General features: G+C 42.6%; 1 protein-coding gene and 1 long non-coding RNA gene across 2 annotated transcripts in view; one reads left to right on the forward strand and one right to left on the reverse strand.

The window, feature by feature from the left end:
• The first annotated feature begins 398 nt into the window (after positions 1-398).
• LOC139022878 (uncharacterized) overlaps positions 399-15,252 on the forward strand; it is a 40,246-nt gene continuing 25,392 nt past the window's right edge. Inside the window, exon 1 of the long non-coding RNA XR_011473945.1 lies at positions 399-636. This is a non-coding gene — a long non-coding RNA (uncharacterized lncRNA). The remainder of the gene's footprint in view (positions 637-15,252) is intronic.
• The window catches only part of LOC111950744 (ELMO domain-containing protein 1), a 31,635-nt gene continuing 25,820 nt past the window's right edge, over positions 9,438-15,252 (reverse strand). The window contains exons 13-14 of the mRNA XM_023968602.2: positions 14,106-14,239; positions 9,438-13,459 (exon numbers count right to left, since the gene is read on the reverse strand). Coding sequence (XP_023824370.1) covers positions 13,284-13,459; positions 14,106-14,239 — 310 coding nt within the window. The 3' untranslated portion in view covers positions 9,438-13,283. The remainder of the gene's footprint in view (positions 13,460-14,105; positions 14,240-15,252) is intronic.

Raw genomic sequence — 15,252 nt, forward strand, 5'->3', positions numbered from 1 at the left:
GTTCTGAAAGAGCTGCAAAACCTGGACCCATACAAATCAGCTGGGCTTGACAATCTAGACCCTCTATTTCTGAAACTATCCGCCGCCATTGTCGCAACCCCTATTACCAGGCTGTTCAATCTCTCTTTCATATCGTCTGAGATCCCCAAGGATTGGAAAGCTGCCGCGGTCATCCACCTCTTCAAAGGGGGAGACACCCTGGACCCAAACTGTTACAGACCTATATCCATCCTGCCCTGCTTATCTAAGGTCATCGAAAGTCAAGTTAATAAACAGATCACTGACCATCTCGAATCCCACCGTACCTTCTTCGCTGTGCAATCCGGTTTCCGAGCCGGTCACGGGTGCACCTCAGCCACACTCAAGGTACTAAATGATTTCATAACTGCCATCGATAAAAGACAGTACTGTGCAGCCGTCTTCATCGACCTGGCCAAGGCTTTCGACTCTGTCAATCACCATATTCTTATCGGCAGACTCAGTAGCCTCGGTTTTTCTGATGACTGCCTTGCCTGGTTCACCAACTACTTTGCAGACAGAGTTCAGTGTGTCAAATCAGAGGGCATGTTGTCCAGTCCTCTGGCAGTCTCTATGGGGGTACCACAGGGTTCAATTCTCGGGCCGACTCTTTTCTCTGTATATATCAATGATGTTGCTCTTGCTGCGGGCGATTCCCTGATCCACCTCTACGCAGACGACACCATTCTGTATACTTCTGGCCCTTCCTTGAAACACTGTGCTATCTAACCTCCAAACGAGCTTCAAGCCATACAACACTCCTTCCGTGGCCTCCAACTGCTCTTAACGCTAGAAACCAAATGCATGTTTTCAACCGTTCGCTGCCTGCACGCCCGCCGACTAGCATCACCACCCTGGACGTTCCGACCTAGAATATGTGGACATACAGTGGGGAGAACAAGTATTTGATACACTGCCGATTTTGCAGGTTTTCCTACTTACAAAGCATGTAGAGGTCTGTATTTTTATCATAGGTACACTTCAACTATGAGAGACGGAATCTAAAACAAAATCCAGAAAATCACATTGTATGATTTTAAGTAATTAATTTGCATTTTATTGCATGACATAAGTATTTGATACATCAGAAAGCAGAACTTAATATTTGGTAAGAAACCTTTGTTTGCATTACAGAGATCATACGTTTCCTGTAGTTCTTGACTAGGTTTGCACACACTGCAGCAGGGATTTTGGCCCACTCCTCCTACAGATTTCTCCAGATCCTTCAGGTTTCGGGGCTGTCGTGGGCAATACGGACTTTCAGCTCCCTCCAAAGATTTTCTATTGGGTTCAGGTCTGGAGACTGGCTAGGCCACTCCAGGACTTGAGATGCTTTCTTACGGAGCACTCCTTAGTTGCCATGGCTGTGTGCTTCGTGTCGTTGTCATGCTGGAAGACCAGCCACGACCCATCTTCAATGCTCTTACTGAGGGAAGGAGGTTGTTGGCCAAGATCTGCGATACATGGCCATCCATCCTCCCTCAATACGGTGCAGTCATCCTGTCCCCTTTGCAGAAAAGCATCCCAAGAATGATGTTTCCACCTCCATGCTTCACGGTTGGGATGGTGTTCTTGGGTTGTACTCATATTCTTTCTTCTCCAAAACACGGCGAGTGGAGTTAGACAAAAAGCTCTATTTTTGTTCTCATCAGACACATGACCTTCTCCCTTCCTCCTCTGGATCATTCAGATGGTCATTGGCAAACTTAGACAGGCCTGGACATGCACTGGCTTAAGCAGGGGGCCTTGCGTGCGCTGCAGGATTTTAATCCATGACGGCGTAGTGTGTTCTATGGTTTTCTTGAGACTGTGGTCCCAGCTCTCTTCAGGTCATTGACCAGGTCTGCCGTGTAGTTCTGGGCTGGATCCCTCACCTTCTCATGATCATTGATGCCCACGAGGTGAATCTTGCATGGAGCCCAGACCGAGGGTGATTGACGTCATCTTGAACTTCTTCCTTTTCTAATATTGCGCCAACAGTTGTTTCCTTCTCACCAAGCTGCTTGCCTATTGTCCTGTAGCCCATCCAGCCTTGTGCAGGTCTACATTTATCCTGATGTCCTTACACAGCTCTCTGGTCTTGGCATTGTGGAGAGGTTGGAATCTGTTTGATTGAGTGTGTGGAAGGATGTCTTTTATACAGGTAACGAGTTCAAAAGGTGCAGTTAATACAGGTATGAGTGGGAACAGGAGGGCTTCTTAAAGAAAAACTAACAGGTCTGTGAGAGCCGGAATTCTTACTGGTTGGTAGTGATCAATACTTATGTCATGCAATAAATGCAAATTATTATTTAAAAATCATACAATGTGATTTTCTGGATTTTTGTTTTAGATTCCGTCTCTCACAGTTGAAGTGTACTATGATAAATTACAGACCTCTAATGCTTTGTAAGTAGGAAAACCTGCAAAATCGGCAGTGTATCAAATCTTGTTCTCCCCACTGTATATAATACCTAGGTGTCTGGCTAGACTGTAAACTCTCCTCCAGACTCATATTAACATCTCAATCCAAAATCAAATCAAGAATCGGCTTTCTATTTCGCAACAAAGCCTACCTTCACTCACGCCGTTTCCAAATTACCTAGTAAAACTGACTATCCTACCGATCCTCGACTTCGGCGATGTCATCTACAAAATAGCTTCCAATACTCTACTCAGCAAACTAGTTGCAGTTTATCATAGTGCCATCCGTTTTGTTACTAAAACACCTTATACCACCCACCACTGCGACCTGTATGCTCTAGTCGGCTGTCCCTCGCTACATATTCGTCGCCAGACCCACTGGCTCCAGGTCATCTATAAGTCCATGCTAGGTAAAGCCTTATCACTCCGCCTTATCTCAGTTCACTGGTCACGAAAACAACACCCACCCGTAGCACGCGCTCCAGCAGGTATATCTCACTGATCATCCCAAAAGCCAAAAGCCATTTGGCCGCCTTTCCTTCCAGTTCTCTGCTGCCTGTGACTGGAACGAATTGCAAAAAATCGCTGAAGTTGGAGACTTTTATTTCCCTCACCAACTTTAAACATCTGCTATCTGAGCAGCTAACCGATCGCTGCAGCTGTACATAGTCCATCTGTAAACAGCCCACCCAATTTACCTACCTCATCCCCWTACTGTTTTTATTTATTTACTTTTCTGCTCTTTTGCACACCAGTATCTCTACTTGCACATGATCATCTGATGATTTATCACTACAGTGTTAATCTGCTAAATTGTAAATATTCGCTCCTATGGCCTATTTATTGCCTACCTCCTCATGCCTTTTGCACACAATGTATATAGACTAATTTTTCCCCCCTACTGTTTTATTGACTTGTTTATAGTTTACTCCATGTGTAACTCTGTGTTGTTGTCTGTTCACACTGCTATGCTTTATCTTGGCCAGGTCGCAGTTGTAAATGAGAACTTGTTCTCAACTAGCATACCTGGTTAAATAAAGGTGAAAAAAAAAGTGAATTTAACAGGTGACATCAACAAGGGATCATAGCTTTTACCTGGATTTACCTGGTCAGTCTATGTCATGGAAAGAGCAGGCAAAGATTTTTATAACTAAACCAACATAGACCACAGCCTGTCATTTCCAAGGGGAACAAATTAGTCATAGTGGGCAGAACAAGCAAGGTGGTGGGCAGAGCCAAGCATGAGCTAGTAAGATCCTATTGGCCCGTTTTAGCATACATCTGCATATTTCCGTTAGAGAACACCTACTCTGTGAAGTGCGCCTGTGCAATAACTCAATTCGCCTTTGCACTCCTTCTAAACAATGCTATTTTTTACAACTTTGGCAAAGAGTAAAGTCTACAAAACTTAGTCCACTCTGTTCATAACAGATTGTAGTTTTGTGAACAGAAAACTGCATTGAGATCAAGGATCATATCATATCACCTCCACCTTACCTGTCACCCTAGACCCACTTCAATTTGTTTACCGCCCCAATAGGTCCACAGACGATGCAATCGCCATCACACTACACACTACCCTATCCCATCTGGACAAGAGGAATAGTTATGAAAGAATGCTGTTCATTTACTACAGCTCAGCATTCAACAACATAGTACCCTCCAAGCTCATCATTAAGCTTGAGGTCCTGGGTCTCAACCCCGCCTTGTACAATTGGGTCTTGGACTTTCTGACGGGCCGCCACCAGGTGGTGAAGGTAGGAAACAACATCTCCACATCGCTGATCCTCAACACTGGGCCCCCAAGGGTGTGTTCTCAGCCCCCTCCTGTACTCGCTGTTCACCCACGACTGCGTGGCCATGCATGCCTCCAAGTTTGCAGATGGCACAACAGTAGTAGGCTTGATTACCAACAACGACGAGACAGCCTATAGGGAGGAGGCGAGGGCACTCGGAGTGTGGTGTCAGGAAAACAACCTTTCACTCAACGTCAACAAAACAAAGGAGATGATTGTGGACTTCAGGAAACAGCAGACGGAGCAACCCCCTATCCACATTGAAGGGACAGCAGTGGAGAAGGTGGAAAGTTCCTCGGCGTACACATCACTTACAAACTGAAATGGTCCACCCACACAGACAGCGTGGTGAAGAACCTCAGGAGGCTGAAGAAATGTGGCTTTCCATCTAAAGCCCTCACAAACTTTTACAGTTTACAATTGAGAGCATCCTGTCGGGCTGTATCACCGCCTGGTACGGCAACTGCACCGCCCACAACCACTGGGCTCTCCAGAGGGTGGTGCGGTCTGCACAATGCATCATCGTGGGGCAAACAACCTACCCTCCAGGACATCTACATCACCCGATGTCACAGGAAGGCCAAAAAGATCATCAAGGACAACAACCACCCGAGCCAATGCCTGTTCACCCGGCTACCATCCAGAAGGCGAGGTCAGTACAGGTGCATCAAAGCTGGGCCCGAGAGACTGAAAAACAGCTTCTATCTCAAGGCCATCAGACTGTTAAACAGCCATCACTAACACAGAGAGGCTGCTGCCTACATACAGACTTGAAATCATTGGCCACTTTAATAAATGGACCACTAGTCACTTTAATAATGCCACTTTACTTTAATAAATCGTTTATAAATCTTGCATTACTCATCTCACATGAATATACTGTATTTTATACCATCTATTGCATCTTGCCTATGCCGCTCGTTCATTGCTCATCCATATATTTATATGTATATTTTCTTATTCCATTTCTTTACTTAGATTTGTGTGTATTAGGTAGTTGTTGTGGAATTGTTAGATTACTTGTTAGATATTGCTGGACTGTCGGAACTAGAAGCACAAGCATTTCACTACACTCGCAGTAACATCTGCTAACCATGTGTATGTGACCAATAATATGTTCTTTTATTTGATGTTTCATAGATGAGAAAATGTGCAGAATGTCAGCCAGAAACCATCTCCTTCCATCGCCCGCCACTGGGCTTCCTCTCCCTACCATATTTGATAGTGAGTGAAAACGCCAAGTGGATGCTTCACATTTATACATCCAGTGAAATATCTGTGTCACTGTTGTAGTTGTGGGGCAGGTGTTCATAATGTTTTTTAAAGTAAAGTGTGTGACTCTTTCTTTCTTATTATACTTACTGAACAAATACATGTTTCAATTATATCTGACAGCCACAAACATCTGGAAACTAAAGGCTTCTGACACTTGAGGGTTCAATCATGAAATATAATTTACATTTGTCATTTAACTTAATTTAGATAATAATGTCCATAAACATCATATCATCCATTATTTTCTCACTTTTCCCTGTTATGGTCACCTTGAAGAATCAGAATCTGATGGATGGGGGGGTTGCCTGTTTTGCATGTTATTTTGTCATTAATACGTGTCACATATCAGTTTGCAAGCAATGTAAAAAGAATATGTACAGTGGGGAGAACAAGTATTTGATACACTGCCGATTTTGCAGGTTTTCCTACTTACAAAGCATGTAGAGGTCTGTAATTTTTATCATAGGTACACTTCAACTGTGAGAGACGGAATCTAAAACAAAAATCCAGAAAATTACATTGTATGATTTTTAAGTAATTCCTTTGCATTTTATTGCATGACATAAGTATTTGATACATCAGAAAAGCAGAACTTAATATTTGGTACAGAAACCCTTTGGTTGCAATTACAGAGATCATACATTTCCTGTAGTTCTTGACCAGGTTTGCACACACTGCAGCAGGGATTTTGGCCCACTCCTCCATACAGACCTTCTCCAGATCCTTCAGGTTTCGGGGCTGTCGCTGGGCAATACGGAATTTCAGCTCCCTCCAAAGATTTTCTATTGGGTTCAGGTCGGAGACTGGCTAGACCACTCCAGGACCTTGCGATGCTTCTTACGGAGCCACTCCTTAGTTGCCCTGGCTGTGTGTTTCGGGTCGTTGTCATGCTGGAAGACCCAGCCACGACCCATCTTCAATGCTCTTACTGAGGGAAGGAGGTTGTTGGCCAAGATTTCACGATACATGGCCCCATCCATCCTCCCCTCAATACGTGGCAGTCGTCCTGTCCCCTTTGCAGAAAAGCAGCCCAAAAGAATGATGTTTCCACCTCCATGCTTCACGGTTGGATGGGTTCTTGGGGTTGTACTCATCCTTCTTCTTCCTCCAAACACAGCGAGTGGAGTTTAGACCAAAAATTATATTTTTGTCTCATCAGACCACATGACCTTCTCCCATTCCTCCTCTGGATCATCCAGATGGTCATTGGCAAACTTCAGACGGGCCTGGACATGCGCTGGCTTGAGCAGGGGACCTTGCGTGCGCTGCAGGATTTTAATCCATGACGGCGTAGTGTGTTACTAATGGTTTTCTTCGAGACTGTGGTCCCAGCTCTTTCAGGTCATTGACCAGGTCCTGCCGTGTAGTTCTGGGCTGATCCCTCACCTTCTCATGATCATTGATGCCCACGAGGTGATATCTTGCATGGAGCCCCAGTCCGAGGGTGATTGACCGTCATCTTGAACTTCTTCCATTTTCTAATAATTGCGCCAACAGTTGTTGCCTTCTCACCAAGCTGCTTGCCTATTGTCCTGTAGCTCGTCCCAGCCTTGTGCAGGTCTACAATTTTATCCCTGATGTCCTTACACAGCTCTCTGGTTGGCCATTGTGGAGAGGTTGGAGTCTTGTTTGATTGAGCGTGTGGACAGGTGTCTTTTATACAGGTAACGAGTTCAAACAGGTGCAGTTAATACAGGTAATGAGTGGAGAACAGGAGGGCTTCTTAAAGAAAAACTAACAGGTCTGTGAGAGCCGGAATTCTTACTGGTTGGTAGGTTGATTCAAATACTTATGTCATGCAATAAAATGCAAATTAATTACTTAAAAATCATACAATGTGATATTCTGGATTTTTGTTTTAGATTCCGTATCTCACAGTTGAAGTGTACCTATGATAAAAATTACAGACCTCTACATGCTTTGTAAGTAGGAAAACCTGCAAAATCGGCAGTGTATCAAATACTTGTTCTCCCCACTGTATATCATTGAGTTAATAAAGTCGCATACAAACATGGTCTCTTTTTTGCTTTCTTGAGTAAGGCAGCTCCAAAATGCAGGTGTTTCAGCCTAGCTCAGTGCTTTCTCTGGTGGTAGTGCAAGCCAGCAGAAAATATGTTGTGCTATGATTGGCTCAGTGTTCTGTCACTCATGGGGACACTACATCACCGCCAAATCTAAGGGTAGAGCTAGACAATTCTAGCCCCTTGGGTGCTGCCATAGAGTTACATTATAAGTACCCATCCAAGAAGGCTCAAGGTAATTGGCCACAGATAAAATAACGTCAAATCACATTATATGTACAGTAGCTTTGATTGGACTGATCATGTCAACATCATTCTTTCAAAATCTTAGCTACTGTAGCAGTCATGATCATGAATCAAGTCGATAATCTACTGACAAATCCTTTTTAATTCTTGTCATATGAAGAGAAATAACGAAGAGAAATTATAGATAAAACACATAGGTGCTCATCGGCCATTGGACATAAACATTACACAACAAGTTGGAAATCGCAAATTCAACAATGAGTGGTTTGGAAGGAATCAGTGACAGTGGCTAACATTAACTGCATGCATTGAAAAGCAATCACTAGCCTGCTATTCAGTGGAGTGGCTGTGTGGTCCCAAATCTAGGATTAATGGGCTCTTTTCCAAGTTTAAAATGATAAACATTCAACATTGGCCATGCTGTCAATGAAGCATGATTTGTGCCGCGCTCAAAACAACTGTTAAGTCGGAACTGCGAAAACTTGACCTCAGTCATTTCAAGACAACTGGGAAGTCAGGAATAAACGAGCTCCGACTGGGAAACACGTTTGAATGGTCATCCAACTCAGAATTGTAAATCCGGCCTCTTTCTAGAGCCACAACCTGAAGATGATGAATCATGATTCAACCTTGTATTTTTCCGAGTTCCCAGCTGTTGTGAAAGCACCATAAATCCAGAGAATGCTAGACTTTGATGACAAAATTTGCCCACGAAGGACCGCCGCGTCACCTTCCTGTTCAAGTGAGCACAGCACAACAAGGTGAGTCCAAAAATGTATTGTATGCTGCTGCATAAATTATGTAATATGCCAGGGAGATATGTATACTGTAAGAATGGCCCATGTTCTGAATTCTGTCGCTGTACATTTCAAAAGTGCAAAACAAATAGTTATATCGACTACGTCCGTCCTAGCTCGCTCATTAATGTCTTAATCTAAATTATGGATTGCCTCTTATCCGCATCTCGTCCCCTTATGCCATAGTTTGTACATCTCAATTGACATTAGAAACCACATTTGTTTAAGTAAGTCAGCCATATCAGCTATGTTTTTTTTAAAGGCAGTAAATGAGGCTGAATGAACTGTTTCGCTGCCAGACAAGGCTCCGCTGGTAGCCAGGTGTAGCAGTGGTAAGATGTTGGGACTGCTGTTAGGACAGCTTTATGTAGGCACCATATGTCACCGTTATAGTGCAATTAATGTATTGTTTAGTGTTGTGTGGTGCAGTGGCTTTGTTGGCAAGCATCCCATGTAATTATTATTTTTTCCCCCCACCATGATTTACATGCTGAAATCGCCTCTGGTTGTATGTATAACTGAGTTGTAGCCACATACTTAAATCCGCTGCAGTAAATTTCATTTTCCCATTCCTTTCAACTAGTTTTGTTTTTTCAAACTTCACTAGGCTATTTCCTGGACCAATCAGCAGCTGTTGCTAGTTGGAAAATCCTATGTTAAAAGTCTTATAACCAATCATAAATCATTTCACAAATTGCATATTATAAAGAGAAAGGACAAGAAAAAGGAAAGTACAGGAGGTGATGAGGCTTTATCTGACCTGGCCATTATAGATATAACAAGGTGACCTGGTCAATGATTAATTGACAATACCCCTAAACACACACACACAAACACAATTATGATACTATACGGACACAGAGGAAACACAAATACATTGATCCTTTAATTACATTGATATTTTATTGTGGTCTCAAAAAGTAACTGTTACACAGCACAAAGAATTGAAGCACAAATAAGTTCCTAATTGTCTAGAATGTATCTTCTCATGATCTAGGCTTAAACAGAAGCAGTACAAGATGCCGGAGGAGCAGCGACATCGTGGGTTTGATCATGCATATTGCTTAAGATGATCTCTTTAGTAGCATTTCTTCAAGCAGTATGTACAGCAGATTGTATCTAACATCTATATCTTTATTGAGCATTAAGCCCAAATACACTCAAATAACACAAATAAATAAGTGTTGCACTATAGTGTATTTGAGTGACATGAAATCGTATTTATTTCCAAAAGTGCACTGTTGACGACCATCAAGCGAAAGAAAGAGCAAAGGCGCAACAAGACAAACCACACGTTGACATGCACTGAAGCAAACTGCTGCAAAACTACGGATCACAAGCATTGACATTCACTTAAAAGGTAACAAACCTGTTCATAAATACTATTCCAAATAAAGAAACTGTGCAAGCATGGCATTTCAACAAGACAATTTTTTTTTAAAGAAGGCCTATGGTAATTACGTTTGTGGTGTTCACTGAAAGCCCTAGCTGATAATATCATGCAGTGAACTATCTGAACCATAAAAATCTCAGAAGGGCATTACACTTTCAAATCAAAGTTTGGCAGATGTTTTCAGACCCCAAAAGTAGTCTGATTTCACTACATCTCACAACGTAGTTGAGGTCTGAAAACATCTGACAAACGTTCATGTATTATGTAAAATGTCCCTTTAATTAACCATTAGAAATGAGTGGTCTTTACCTCGTTCAAAAGAAGTAGAATGGAAAAGTACAAAACATGCACACCTGGAATAATATTCCAGTCACTGTAATATACATTAGTCACTGTAAGAAAAGAAACACAGCAAAATGTGAATTCAGTTTGGAGGCATTGGTGTAAGCTTTAGTCAGTCACTCGACACAGCTCGCTCTATGGGGAATAACGCTTGTGATCCCGCTCTTCATTGATTATGCCATATAGTGAGTAAAACAACAACGCAGGCAGGACTGTTGCAAACAAGATTATTAGCCTACAGTAACAACTAAGGGTGTTTTCACATGGTCCTTTAAAAAAACTAATCTCAGTCCTCTTTAAAGTTATTAATTTTTTTGCTAAATAACCCAATTTTCTTTGTATTCATGCTGCCTTTGCCTTTGAATGAGTACTCAACTCTTTTGCCAGTTCACTTCACCCATTTTGTGGTTCAAGTCCTCTTTGCATTCACATTTCTATGTTTAGAAAGGAACCAATATCTTTTTCCAACATTCCCTCAATTCACTCTGGGTTTTTACAAAGTGCAGGACAAACCATTCCATCAGCATGTGTTATCGGACAGCTAGATATACCTACTTACATTTTGGTAGCTAATAAATTGCATTTAGTTAAAAGATGAGATATAATTGTAATCAGAGGATACTATTAACATTTAATTACTATTGGTAACAGAATAAATAGCAGACAAATATCTGCAGATTAAATAATGCTGTAATTGAAAATTGTACACCTAATGTAGGCTACTGGCCCTTTCAGAGATATAATTTATTTTGCACTCCGTGTTGTGATTTTCACCAAATATGTTGTCTTTTCACACTATTTAAAGATGCACTATGCAGAAATCGCTGGTGTACAAAACCGAAAGTAAACTATGCAAAAACGGAACTTCAGAACGGGTAGCATAGAAACAGCACTCAGAACAGATCTACAGCTTCGTAGACTTGCTTTCAACGGGAATTCATCTTTAACTCACATTTCTATGTGAATTTGGTCAAGTCGCCCAAAAAGTTACATATTGTAGTTTTATACTGCACAATTGAATAAACAGTTTATGAAGCTCGCTTAGCCTATAGATCACATATTGCAAACAAATAATCTGAACTAAAAACTCACATATTTTGGAATTTCTGTGCATCCTTGACAATCACTAATCAATATCCAAAAATAGCACACGTATTTTCAGTGAGTCTGGGGTGTAATCATTAGCCAAACAGTCAACCTAAAACATATTTTTGTATTGGACAAATTCAGGTAGGTTCCTCTCCGTTTTCATTCCGTCTGCTTCCGTTTTAGAAACGTTTGCAACAGAATCAGTGGAATGAATACGTCCCAGCACATCATCATCTTCTCTCTTTTGTGGTACCAATGCGAGGGGTTATGGCAGAAGAAACGGTGTTGCTGTAGTTTAGTGTGTCGTATGGGAATAATGACAAGTGAATCTGTGGAGCTTTGTACTCACATTGCCCTAAAAAAGGGAACAGGACCACGGAATTCAAGGGAACCTGAACTCAGACCACCCCTCGAGATGGTTTCAGTTTGGTTCACTTCGAGGGCTCTTTTGAGGGGTCTGAGTTCCGTTGGAGTGTTCACACTGCATAAAAAAATTAAGCAAGCCGCACTGAGTTCACAAATTGTCTGAAAGGGACCAAGTATGAAAACACCCAAAGTCATATGTACGTCGAGGGGAATGTAAATAATTGATGTACTAATTCAGTGAACATTTAATGTGTCACATTCAATATATCTAAAAATATTTACAAATCAAACAATCGTGGACATAGTTGAATAAAGATTTACAAATCAAACAATCATGGACATAGCTGAATAACATTCATAAAATAAATTACCATTTCTTCAAACTGCTATTCTGATGAATGTGAATTGTCCACATTAGTCTACATTTTGGCAATGAGAATTATGCTCTTGTGAAGTGTTCTTGTCATGCATTTGACCTCAAATGTGATTAAATACAATTGATAAATATTGGACAAATGATTCAGAAAAGAAACTGCCTTGCTGAGATGATGGCTGCAAGTGATTTAATTGGATGAATGAATGTCTGCTATCTCTTGATTGATTTTGACTGCAAATTAATCCAGTCCTATATAGTGCATATGCCCTTTTTTCCAGCTCATGTATCATAGCAATCTTCTTTTATTAGCCTACTTTCATTTCCTTCATATACCCCTCCTCGACCGATTTGTCTGTCTGCAGAATTGTCTGTCTGCACATTGCAACACAAAGCCTTGCTGCTTCCCCACTTAAATACGGCAGGCAACATAGGATTGGACAGTAACTCTTGACTTCCTTATACAGTACAGTGCAGTACACTACACTACACAGAGCCAACTATAGAATAAGTACATAGCTCTTGTACAATTCCCTACATAAGCATAGGAAGCTTATGAAGCCTTTTCAGTTTGTGACTTCTGACAGTCTGACAGCACAGTTTAGGACTACTGTTATTGCCCTGTCTAATGGTAAAGAGGAAGCACTGTCTCCTTAAATGTACTCAAATATTTTTGGTGTCACAGCCGAACATTCATCACAATGAGATGTATTCAAGGGGATAACGGACTGGAGAAAACAAAGCACTTGTTTCATGATGATTCAATTAAAGGGATAGGTCACCCAAAGTACATATTCATTTTGTAATTTGGGTAAACTATTTCTTTAAAAATGCATAATAATAGCAATACATAACCAGCAATGGATGGTTGTTGTACAATCACAAATCATTAAAGCAAGGAATAACAATGAGTCAGTGAATGACTATGTGGTGCAGCCTCATCATGCACCCCTACAATCGCCATGGTCATCTAGTGGTGCTGGTGGTTCTGAAGTCGCTGTGGGGGTTAGAGGCAGGGTGTGGAGGGGTGGGTGTGTGTGAGCATGTGTGTGAGCGCTGGCGGGGTGAGCAGTTGGCAGTGACGTGATGTAGCTGGGAGGACGGGGGTGGGGTTGAGGAGGTTAGAGGTATAGGGCCAGGGGTTAGAAGTCAGGGGGAGTGTATTTACAGGTTGACCAGGTGGAGGTCGGAGGCGGCGAAGTGGGGGCACAGCGCCATGTCGGGGTTCTTGAGCTGCCGCAGCACCCGCCGGTGGAACTTGGAACGCACACGGTTGAACTCCATGATGTCACAGGGGTCCTCCTCGATCCAGAACCGATGGAACTCCTGCATTAGGTAACCTGTGAGAGGAGAGGGTGGAACATAAGCCGGACAGAACCACAGTAGCCTGGTCCTAGAACTGTTTGTGTTGTCTTGCCAATTCCTATGGTCATAGTTGGCTATACAGCACAAACAGATCTGGGAAAAGCGGCTGGGATCACAGAGGAGGACCAGAAGAAAACGGAAAACCTGTAGGTTAGCAGGTAAGGGTGGGACAACAGTATAACATTTTCATACAGTACTACAATAACTGTACCAAAATTGAAAAAAACATTTGTTTTGGGTTATCATATTTCAGGGAAAGATACTACTATGATATTACGATAAAACAATATTTCAGGGAAAGATACTGTAGGAATTCTCACAGCATTTTCTGTCTGACAAGTTGAAGGCATGCTGATTGAGATTAGTGAGAAGCATGACTGAAAGTGTATAAGTGCGCCGTTCGGTTCTCAAGTTATATCAATATATCGTCACACGTGCTAGCAGATTTAACACAAAGACTGCATCTGAAATGGCACCCTATTGGACTCTTGGCAAATGTCTTACACTATATAGGGAATATGTTGCCATTTAGTAGTACGATACATATGGAATAGAGTACCATTTAGTAGTACAATACATATGGAATAGGGTGCCATTATGGGCACAGTGGTTCCCACTCACAGAAGGTCTGCTGGAAGTGGCTGAGGCTGGGCATCTCCGGGGCTACGTTGTACAGGTGGGTCTTCAGGGCTCCGCTCACCAGCAGAGAGTAGGCCAGATCCGTGATGTTGATGCCCACGATGGCAAAGGAGTATCTGGAACAATCAGTTATAAACATATCTAATTTTATCTGAAGCTGGAACAAAGGCAATCTTTTTAGCTGTGCACAAGCCTCTGTGCTGCCCCCTGCGGTTGTTCCTTCTACACGACTTAAGTAGGCAGTAGGCACTAGTGGATATGGACTAGAATGGAATATATTTACAGTCTTATGCTTGTAATGTAGCTTAATGATCTCACAGGTTTTGATTGGGTGAAAATAATGTATGGCCTTGTTGAGATTTGAAATCCACAACGTGGACTTGGCCTATTACAGTGCAAGTATGAGAAGTGATTTTGCCAAGGTTTGACTGAGACAATTGAACTAAAGGAATAGGTGTGTACAAGAGCTGAATCTAAACAAATCCTGGCACACACACACACACACACACACTTCACCTCTGAAAACACACACACACACACACACAATTCATCCTCTGAAAACACACACACACAGCCTGAATATATATGTCACAGCCGGACTTCCAGTGCTGAAACAGCCCCTCTGCCGGAGCCAAATCTCCCTAGAGCTACAGTAACCCTCCACCCCATGCCCAGATCTCCCTAGAGCTACAGTAACCCTCCACCCCATGCCCAGATCTCCCTAGAGCTATCCGGCACCTGCTCTGGCTACAGTAACCCTCCCACCCCATGCCCAAATCTCCCTAGAGCTACAGTAACCCTCCACCCCATGCCCAGATCTCCCTAGAGCTACAGTAAACCCTCCACCCCATGCCAGATCTCCCTAGAGCTACAGTAACCCTCCACCCCATGACCAGATCTCCCTAGAGCTACAGTAACCCTCCACCCCATGCCCAAATCTCCCTAGAGCTACAGTAACCCTCCACCCCAGTCCAAATCTCCCTAGAGCTACAGTAACCCTCCACCCCATGCCCAGATCTCCCTAGAGCTACAGTAACCCTCCACCCCATGTCCAAATCTCCCTAGAGCTACAGTAACCCTCCACCCCATGCCCAGATCTCCCATAATCCTTTAAGACACTGCCAAGCCT

The sequence above is a fragment of the Salvelinus sp. IW2-2015 genome, linkage group LG23 (assembly GCF_002910315.2).
Source record: "Salvelinus sp. IW2-2015 linkage group LG23, ASM291031v2, whole genome shotgun sequence".
Lineage (NCBI taxonomy): Eukaryota > Metazoa > Chordata > Actinopteri > Salmoniformes > Salmonidae > Salvelinus > Salvelinus sp. IW2-2015.